Source organism: Leptopilina heterotoma, unplaced genomic scaffold (genome assembly GCF_015476425.1).
Source record: "Leptopilina heterotoma isolate Lh14 unplaced genomic scaffold, ASM1547642v1 Lhet_108, whole genome shotgun sequence".
NCBI lineage: Eukaryota > Metazoa > Arthropoda > Insecta > Hymenoptera > Figitidae > Leptopilina > Leptopilina heterotoma.
The window spans coordinates 582,228-593,757 of NW_025110825.1; the positions used below are offsets into that span (position 1 = coordinate 582,228).

The 11,530-nt window shown below is 24.9% G+C and overlaps 1 protein-coding gene across 2 annotated transcripts in view; it reads right to left on the bottom strand.

Annotated features, from left to right (window-relative positions):
• LOC122502820 (TOX high mobility group box family member 3-like) overlaps positions 1 to 11,262 on the bottom strand; it is a 476,754-nt gene extending 465,492 nt beyond the window's left edge. Inside the window, exons 1-2 of one of the 2 annotated variants that reach the window (XM_043613088.1) lie at positions 10,718 to 11,262; positions 10,532 to 10,629 (exon numbers count right to left, since the gene is read on the bottom strand). In XM_043613088.1, the coding sequence (XP_043469023.1) occupies positions 10,532 to 10,629; positions 10,718 to 10,760 (141 nt within the window). In that variant the 5' untranslated portion in view covers positions 10,761 to 11,262. The remainder of the gene's footprint in view (positions 1 to 10,531; positions 10,630 to 10,717) is intronic. The other variant, XM_043613095.1, reaches the window with a different exon arrangement.
• Positions 11,263 to 11,530: the final 268 nt, after the last annotated feature.

Sequence of the window (11,530 nt, forward strand, 5' to 3'; positions counted from 1 at the left end):
TAAATTAGCCCCGTTTCTATCGAATTTATGTCAATGTATGTCTAAACTGACATAATCTAGATTGAACTTAGTTTAACATAGAGGCATTAATACAAATTTGTCCCTACTATTTGTCTGCATTAAAATAAATCAATACAGATTACTGCCAATTTAAACTCCCAAGTTTATTTCAACGAATTGACGATTTTTTTTTCTTTTTCTATCTAAAATGCAATTTTTTCCCTCAATTAATTATTTGAAAACATTTTCCCTTTTCTCTTCATTTTCTCTTTTTTTAATTAGAGAGGAATTTTTATTTGATTTTGATCAAAATTTTATTAATTAGATGAAAATTGTAGCAAATGAAGAAGAAAATAAAAAAATAAATAAATAAACATTTGTTATTTTGATTCTCTTTTTTAAATTTAAACTAAACAAAGAAAATATTTAGCGTTATTTTTTTGTTAAAAAAAAAATTAATCTTATTTATTAAATATATTAATATTAATTAAATGTATTTAGATTTAATTATTTTTTGACAAGAATAAATAAATAAAATAAATATTTATTTATTTTTGTTCTATTTTTATTTATTCTTGTATTTATTTATTTATTCTTTATTTATTCTAATAAGAAATCTAAAGTTATTTGATTGATATATTTAATTAATAATAATAAGAATGGTTTTTTTTATTTTTAAGTTTGAAATAATAAATATTTTTTTCAGTTAGTAATAAAAAGAAATCAATAAAAAAATGTTTATAATAACTTTTTTTTAATTTTCTTTTTCGAATTTATTTTATTTTAAGAGAAACATTTTTCTCTGAATATGCGTAGAGCGAATATATTTTCTGTCCACATCTTATAAAATAAAATAAAGAACCAACGAACTAAATTTAAATTTTTCAAAAAGTAAAGAATTTAATTTATTTTGTGAAAATAACGAAATTAAGAAAAAAAAATCTAATTAGCAATTGGATTTTCTAGTGGAACTAAAAAATTACTTTCAATTAAAACTCTGATTTTTCAGACTTGTGTGTATTTAAATTGTATTTTAAAACGAAGGTAATGTTGGCTAATTGGGAAAAATGTAAAAAGCAAATACTTTCTTTCTCTCCCTCTCTCTCACTCGCACACCCAGACACACACACATACATTTTTTCTCTTTGAGAATATAAATATGGTAAAAAAGAATTTCAATTTTAACCGATGAGCGTAGAAAAGTTGAGGTTGAGAGTAGAGAGAGGAAAAAAGAGAGAAAAGAGAGCAAGAGAGAGAAAGAGAGAGAAATTCTGACAGTCTGCCAACGCAATTAAAGCCCTGTCGTCGACTATACCGACTACGTTTAATTTCGAGTACGCTAAATTCATCCCCACCCAATTTCTTAAATACGTAATCCCGCAACTTAAGCGAATCACATTGTTCTCGTTTCGTATACAAATTGTGGAATAATTAAATTCAATTAAGAACGAATCGCTTCTGCGAAACTCGACAATATCCCCCCCCCTCTCTCTCACTCTCTCTCTCTCTCTCTTCATACAATCGAAATCACAATGAAACCACAATAGTTGGGAGGAGAATGAGTGTCATCCGCAAAGCAGCAGCTCGATTTAAACAATTAACAAACTTCTGAGCAATAATAATTGACAAAAAAAAAACAAAGAAAAGAAATAAACATGTTTCCAGTAATGAAGATGAAAATATTATGTACAATATTTGGTCAATTTCAAGGCGAATAGATTCATTTTTTTCTGATTTATTTAGATTTCATTTTTTTTTTAATTTACAATATTTTGTCACTAGCACATTTTTTTTCTTTTTAAGAACTTCTATTCTAAGTACAAAGAGTTTAAAGTTAAGGTATAAAGAGTTAAAGTGAGAAAATCAAATTATAAACAGGAAATACTGATGGTGCAGACTATTTATGGTTTAAATTTTTCCTCAGACAACAAAAAGGCAACAAAAGTCAACCGAATATAACAATTAATTGTGTCAACTTTCAAGAAATTGATGAAAACAGAAACAAATGTTACTAATTTTTAATGGTACTAGAAATAAATGGCACTAATTTGTATAATGGTACCAGTAAGTAATGGTACCATCAAGTAATTTACTACTTATTAATGGTACTTTCAAATAATGTTACTACTTGTTAATTGTACCAGCAATAAATGGCACTAATTTGTATAATGGTACCAGTAAGCAATGGTACCATCAAGTAATTTTACTACTTATTAATGGTACCATCAAGTAATGTTACTCCCTATTAATGGTACCATCAATTAATGTTATTACTTATTAATGGTACCAGTAATAAATGTCACTAGCTAGTATATTGGTACTAGTAAGTAATGGTACCATCAAGTAGTGTTACTACTTATTATTACTCAGTTAGTGCTTAGTGCATACTGGTATCAGCATTAATGCTGGTACCAGAATTCACTAGTACTAATTAGTAATTAATAATATTACCAAAAATAAAACCAAATGAAAATGGTACCAAGGATTTAAAAAATCAACTGCTGATGGTACCAGGCACCAATAACGACAACAAATGGTTCTAAATATCGATGGTATAAAACATTTATGAAAGACAAATTATGCATCACTATAAATTTGTATTTTTGTAATGAGTATTCTTTACTGTATATTAATGCAAAATTTTAATAATACCAACAGAAAATGGTACTAATTATTCCTGGAACCACTAAAAGTAATAATTTTTTATTTTACCAGCAATAAATAGTACTAATTATTAATGGTCCCAAAAAATATGGGAGCTATCCTTGTTCTTCATTTGATGGTACCAGAAAATATTAGTTTTATTATTAAGTGGTACCAAAAGGAAGCATAACTTAGTGGTATCATTAAATATTAGTAGCATAATTTAGTGGTACCACAAAATATTAGTATTACAATTTAGTGGTACCAAAAAGTGTTGATAGCATACCTTAGTGGTACCAAAAGTAATAGTAGCATAACTTAATGGTATCATAATTTAGTGGTACCATAATGTATTAGTAGCATAACTTAGTGGTACCATAAAATATTAGTGTCAACATTAAAAAATATTCCACGCCTTAATTGTTCTTCATTTTAATTATACCAAGTTTTGCCAGCAATAAATGGTACTAATTATTAATGGAACCAGTAAACAATGGTACTAATTATTACTGGAACCATTAAACAATGCTAATAATTATTAACGATACCAGCAATTAATGGTACTATTATTCATATTTTTAGAATTTAACAATACTAATTATTGATATCAACAATAAATGATATTAATTATTATTATTACTATTATTATTATTATTATTAAATCAGTCATTTTATTTAATTAAAATTATTATCATTAAATCAGTCGATGAAACCAAAACTTAGTATTACCCGATCTTGATAATACCAAATTATAGTAGATTTTTTGTTTAATTAAATCAAATACTCGTAGTAAAAATAAATTTTAATTTCATGATACGGACTGAAATTTTAATGCTACCATTTTTTAACAGTGCCAAATTTTTAGAGGACGTGCAGTGAATAATACTAATTCTTATTGATGGTTCTAGCAATTTATAATGGAACTTATTGATGGTACCATCAATGAACAGTACTAATTATCGATGGTACCATCAATAAATAGTATTAATTATTGCTTGTACCAAAAATAAATAGTACTAATTATTAATGGTTCCATCAGTTAATGCTGATAATTATCTATGGTACCAGCAATGATTGTTACCAACTGTTAATGGTACAAGCAATAATTAATACTAATTATTAATGGTTTTTGAAATAATCGATGTTCATTATTTATAGTACCAGTAATGAATAGTACTAATTGTTAATGGTACCAGCAATCATTAAAATTAACTATTAATAGTTCCAGAAATCATTTATGTTTATCATTGATGGTACTAGTAATAAACGGTTCTAATTATTGATGGTACCAGAAATAAATAGTACTAATTATTAATAATACCAAATGTTACTGGTACCAGGAATTAATTATATCAACTACTGATAGTAGGAATAATTTTCCGGTCGCTATGTTGTTGACACCAAAAATTGGTACCACTAAAATTTCGTACTATTAACAAATAGTACAAAATTTTAATGGTACCAATTTTTGACAGTGACAATTTTTTATGGTACCAGCAATGAACGGTACTAACTATTAATGGTACCAGCGATTACTGATACTAACTAATAAAGGTACCAGAATTTATATTAATTATTAATGATACCAATAATGTACTAATTGTTAATGGTACCCGTATTTATTGATACTAACTACTAATGGTACCATGCGGAAAATGGTACTAATTATCGATGCTACCAGCAATTAATAGTAGAAATTGTGGATGTTTCCAGTAATTAATGGTGGTAATTATCAATGTTTCCATCAATTAATGGTTGTAGTTATTATTGATGGTACCAGCAATTAATGGTACCAGAAATTATTTATGTTAATCATTAATGGTACCAGTGAATATGATACTAATTATCGATGGTACCAGCAATAAACAGTACTAATTACTGATGGTACCAGTAAAATCTGTACTAATTACAGATTGTACCAGCAAAAAAGGTACCAATTATCGATGGTACCAGCAATAAACAGTACTAATTACTGATGGTACCAGTAAAATCTGTACTAATTACAGATTGTACCAGCAAAAAAGGTACCAATTATTGATGGTACCAGCAATAAAGAGTACTAATTATTTATGGTACTAGCAATAATAGACACTAATTATCAACGGAACCAACAATAAACGGTAATGTTTATCGATGGTACCAGCAATGAAAGGTACAAACTATTAATGGTACCAGCAATATTAACCGTTTAAAGTGGTAATAAATTTTTGATCCCAGCATTGATGGTACCAACTATTAATGGTGTGGAATTTTAATGGTACCAAAATTGGATAGTGACAACTGTTAAGTAATTTAAATGGTACTTTTCCAGTCCTGAAAAATTATAATGGCTAAATGATAGCAGTGATAATTATAATAATAATAATAATAATAATAATAATAATGATAATAATACAGTGATAATTAATGTTCTATCAAATAATAATATTTCGAACAACTGATTATACCAATTTGTTACAAGAATGGTACCATCCAACAATTACTTTAACAGCTAATTAAATAAAACGAAAAAAATAAAGGCTACAATTATTTCTTGGCTATAAAAAAAATCAATAATAATTAATCCATTATTCCTTAGGAAAACTTCAATTATCTAAAGCTACCGTCTTTCATTATTTTTGAAAGCTTTTTTTATCCTTTTTCCTTCTACTCATTCTTCTTCTACTTCTTCTTCTTCTTCTTCTTCATCATCTTTCTTTCTTTCATTTCTTTTTTTCCCTTTTTTTTGTAATTAAATGGAATAATTTCCATTTAATATCGAAATGTAAGAGTTGACTTTAAATTAAATTTTAATAGCGTAAAGTGCACGATGATAAGAAAATTCTCCAAGACTGAAACTGATTTAAAAATAACAAGTTTCCAAGCAAAAGGTAATTTCGCTCGACATTTATTTTAAAAAAGAATCTTCTATATAAGAGAACTTTTTTAAAGTTATCGACGCTTATTATAAGTTAAAAAAAGAGGAATGAAAAAGAAAAAAAAATGGTGGAAGAGAGGGAGGAGGGAGAGGGGGAAAAAAGATGAAAAAAAATGACTTGAAACATTGTGAAACTTTTCTTCTTTTCCTACTTAGCTCGAGGCAATTACGCTGCATATGCAATTGTGAAACTTTTATTACAGAGACTTTCCATAACAACCTATTCGTTTGACAGCATAATTAGCTAGTTCTATAATTTGTTATAAAAATGTAAATTGAACCTTATGATGAAACTCTTAATTAAGGAATATCAAGAATTCGCTTTGACAATCTTTTTTATTTTTGGTGTCTTAAATCAACGTATGTTTGACCAAAAACTTTTTTTTAAAAATTTTAATTATTAAAATCGTTTATTGGAGGAAATTAATTATATTTGTAAATTCTCGAATTATTTACTAGTAATTGCGATCTCAAATTTTAATTATTTATTTATAATTAGCGAAATATTGCAGTGATAATAAATTATTCTGATTAATTGATTTTACGTCCGTTATCAATTGAATTATTAAATTAAATATTTTTACAAGGTCTTAAAATATTTAATTTTAATTAAATTTAATTGAAAAATATTTAATTCAATAAATTATTTTCCTTTAGTAGAAAACAATTATATAATAATAAAATTATTAGCATTGTTTTAAGATTAGTTTAATTATATTCAATTGAATTCAATTTAATTAATTAATAAATTTAACAAGCGAAAAATTTAATTAATTAATAAATCTATAAAACGAAAAATGTAACTAATAATATTATTTGTTTATTATTCAATAATTATTTATTATTATTTATATTTGAATAAAAAAATAATAAACTTATATTAATATTACTTTTTTTAAATTTCATTACTATATTTTTCAATATTTATTTACCGATCCTTATATAATTTTAATTAGAAACATAATTACTTGAATCAACATTAAATGACAATATTTAATTAACAATTTTTCCATCAATTATATCATTGTTTTTTAAATAACTTTTCTAATTAAAATTTTCTAATTAGCAAATTTTTAATTGCTAATTTAATGCATTTAATTTTTAATTACATTCAATTTTTTAATTTCGAACATTAAAAAAATTATTATCGAACACTACAATTTGAATTTACTTTTTTATTAAAAAAAAACGTCGTTAACTCCCACGTATGAAGAATACTTTACTTTTATTAATAATTAATTTTTTTTTTTATCGGTAATTACTTTTCAAATCCATTTCAATTTTCAGAAGTTTCAAGTTAAATTAATAAAGCCATATATATTTTTTTTTACCTCGAGTTTTATTCATGGAAAGTTTCACTATTTAAAAAAAAAAGAAAGAAAGAAAACGCTGAACGAGAGAGAAAAAAAATTGTTAATTAATAAGTTTTAATAACTCGTGCATTAGTTGAATGTAATTATGAAATGTTTGTTATAATTTCTTATTACCGGGAAACTAATCTCATTTCCTCATTGAGTTTCACATTTAGTTTAATGAAGACAAAATCTCATTTACCACTATTTGGAAAACTAATAATTACTTGACATAATTACATCGCAAAAGTTATCGTATATATCTCGCACTGATTCCCGTATTTCTAATTTATGATTCTGTGTGAGTTTTGAATAGTGTCTGCTTGAAATATTGATGAGAAGTCGCGTACACAACTTGCAAAATCGAAGATAGTGCTACAATTTTGAGAAATAGTTTATCATCACGTAATTGTGAATTGTTATTGCTTCAAGCAATTTGAATCGAGAAATTTGTAATTAACTATTTTTTAATTAACTTTTGAGAATATTGACCTAAATTTTGTTGTTTGTCTTCTTATCGTAATTAACTAAGTAATCTTTAATTTTTAACTAAAATTTATTTATAGCACTTTGCATATTTATTTTGTATTACTTTTATTATTTATTCTGTCTTTTGCCTACTTTTAATTTTTACCCAATTGACCTAAACTGATATAAATTTCTTATTCTCACAATAATTTTGACCTAAAATTTTTTATTTAATTATTTATTCTGTCTGTCGTCTATTTTTTGTTTAGATCCAATTGACCTGAATTGACCTAAATTCCTCATTCTCATAATAATTTTGACCTAAAGAATTTTATTTCATTATTTATTAATTATTTATTCAGCCTATTGTCTATTTTCTATTTAGATCGAATTAACCTATATTGACCTAAATTCCTCATTTTAATAATAATTTTGACCTACAAAATTTTATTTTATTATTTATTATTTATTCTGCCTGTTATCTATTTTTTATTATGATCCAATTGACCTGAATTGACCTAATTTTCTCATTCTCATTATAATTTTGACCTAAAAATTTTTATATCATCATTTAGTATTTATGCTGCCTGTTATCTATTTATTATTTTTACTGAATTGACCTAAATTTTTCATTCTCATAATAATTTTGACCTAAAATTTTCCGTTCGTTTTTGTTTCCTAATTAACTAATGCTTAATTTGTAATTATTATTTACGGTACTTTGTATTATTTTTGCTATTTATTCTGCAAGTTGACTATTATTTCATATTGACCTAAATGACCTAATTTGACCTAAATTTTATACTCGCATGTAAATTTTGACCGGAATTTTTTTATTTGTCTTTTTAGCCTAATTAACTAAATAATATTTTAATTTGTAACTATTTTTAATATTTTGTACATTTATTTTGCTTCGTTTTTATTTATTCTGTTATCTACTATATTCTTTTGACCGAATTGACCTGAATTGACCTAAATTTTTCTATTTTCGTGTAAATTAACTTGCAATTTTTAACTGTGTATAATATTTTTAAACTATATTTGACCTTTAATTTATAACGTTTGGCATACATTTCGTGATTATTTTCACCAATTGACCTGTAAATTAAAATTATTGGCCTAAATTTTAAGATTAAATTTTTATCTTTCGTTTTATAAAGTATATTAATCTTTAACAAGTAAATTACTGAACTTTTAAAATGTAATTACAATTTTGGATTAATAACCGTAACTGTCACTTTTTTGACCTAAATTTCATATTTTTCATTTAACTATGTTTCTAATTTTTGACCTAATTTCTAAGTTTGAATTTTTAACCCCATCTGTCTGATTTTCGACCAAAAATTTTCAGATTTTCTTTAGGTTATATAAATTTTCAACCCTCGATAGTCCTTGAAATTGTATTTGTTATTGACCTAAATATGGGAATTATTTTTGTTGTGTATATAAATTTTTGACCTAAATTTTCTCTTTCATTAGTTTTTCTAACAATTTATTGGTTTTTGTTTTTGATTTTTGGACCTGTGTTTTATTATCTTTTATCATCTTTCGGTTTTTTAGAATTTTTTAGTATTTTGACCTACAGTTTTTTAGCTTTTGTCTTTTTTGTTTATTTCAGCATTTTTTTTAGTATTTTGACTTTTGGTTTTTTTAGTATTTAATTCAGCATTTTTTTTTGCTGTTTTAGTTTTTCTAGCAATGTTTAATTTTCTTATTTTTTGTTTTATATTTATTTTTTTTGGAGGGTTTGACCTGTATTTTTTAAATTTTATTTTCTTATTGTATTTTACCATTTTCTATTATTTTGACCTGCAGGTTTTTTATTTTTAGTACATATTTCGCATTTTTTACCTGTAGTTTGTTAAATCTTTTTTAACTTTTGTTAGTTTTTTATTTTTTAAACTCTTTTATTTTCTTTTGTTTTAGTTTTGTTTTAATTTTGTTTAATTTCTTTTGTTTTTTAAATTTCTATTTAATATTTTGACCTGCACTTTTTTTATTACCTTTACTTATTCTATATTATTTTTAGTTTTTTATCATTTTTTAGTATTTTAACCTGCAGTTTTTTATTATTTGTTTTTTAGCATTTTTGAGTATTTGGACCTGCAGTTTTTTTTATTATTTGTCTTTTCCGTTTATTTCAGCATTTTTCAGTTTCTTACTTTCGTCTTATTTCTTTTTTTTAGTTTAGGTTTTTTAAACTTTTATTTTTTTAGAATTTAGAAGTTTTATTTCTTTATTTTTGTTTTTATGTTTTTTTTAGTTTTTTTATCAGTATTTTTATCTTTTATCTTTTTTACGATTTTTAGCCTCCTTATTTTTTTAGTATTTTGCCCTGAAATTTTGTTATCATTAGTATTTAGTATGTTGACCTATAATTTAAAATTATTTTTTTATTTTTTGTCAATTTTAAAAATTTTTTTATGTTTCTGCTAATTTAATTTAATTGTATGTTTTCTTAATATTTTTTTTCTACTTTTAATTTTTTAACCTGTAGTTTTTAACTAACTTCAGGTCATTTTGCTTTAGAACAGAAAGAGCGATATTTTTTTAATTTCTTTAAATATTTGTCGTATTCTTTTTAATACTTTTTGTATTCTTTTTATTATTTGTTGCATTCGTTTTAATACTTTTTGTATTCTTTTTATTATTTGTTGCATTCGTTTTAATACTTTCTGTATTCTTTTTAATATTTGTTGTATTCGTTTTAATACTTCTTGTATTCTTTTTAATATTTTTAAAATTATTTTTAATTTTTAATATTTCTTGTATTCGTAAAAGTTTGTTTAAAATATTATTAATACTTTTTGTATTCATTTTAATATTTGTTGCATTCGTTTTAATACTTCTTGTATTCTTTTTAATATTTCTTGTATTATTTTTAATATTTCTTGTATTATTTTTAATATTTCTTGTATTCTTTTTAACAATTTGTTTAAAATACTATTAATACATTTTGTATTCTTTTAAATATTTCTTGTATTCGTTTAAACATTTTGTTTAAAAACAAAAATATTTCTATAAGTAATTCTTTAAAAAAAAACAGTATTTTTAAAACGACCATCATATAAGTTATTTGCGCTCTTCGTTTATAAAAGACATTATTTCTCCCTCTTAACACTCTCTCAGAAAACAATCTAAAAGCACTGACCTTGTAAGAGTACTGGTCGAACATCCTGGAGACGTCGAGATCGCCACTCAGCATTGAGTATCCAGCGTCCATGCTCCCCCTCCTCTTCTTCTCACCTCCTGGAATGAGCCGTTTATCAAATATAAAAAAAACTGCAAAAATTTCACACTCACACAATTAAATTCAGCGCACAATAAACTTTAATACCGAACAAACTGATCGTAATTGCACCGACTATGCCGTCGCTCATGGTATACGTCTCCTTCTCTTTATACGTTGTTGTTCGCCTTCTTGAAATTCTTTCCTCGAAAACCCACTTCTTCTTTTTCAAAAAAAAAAAAAAAATAATTCACTCCTCAGTTTCTATTTTTTCCAATTTTTTTAAATTCCGAAAAGTACTTTTCAAGAACTTGAAAATGGGGGGAAATTAAGAATAAATTCTTGTTTCCAGAGCAGGAATATTATTTTTTTCTTGAGCGAATTCGAAAATTCCGACCGTTAATTTATATCGAATTAACTTTCGATTTTTTTTATGTTTATTTTTCAAAACAGAAAAGATCTGCGAAGAAATAATTGATTTTTTGTATATATATGGAGAAATTGTTGTCCCCACTCTTTTATTTTTCGATTTATTCTCTTTTCTTCTCGATTCTCTCGCAAAATGTGTACAACTGTGACGTTAATTTACTGCGGCGACGCGCTAACGCGCGAGCGCACCTCGTTCTTGTCGAACGAGCAATTACATCGCGGTTGTACCGCTGTCATCGAGTGGTAAACCAACCGGTGTATTCACTCGATCACGTCACGAGTCACTTCACGAACAATTTACATCAATTGATCTCAAAAATCATCGAAAACAACAACAAAAACTAAAAAAAAAAAAGGGTGACAAGGAAAAAAAAAATTTCGAAAAGAAATTAAAATGGTAGGAAAAGGAGTTCAAAGTAACAAGAAAGGAAAGAGAATAAACCAATAAAATTCAACCCTTTTCAAAAATAAATTTTTTTTTCCCAAACTAAA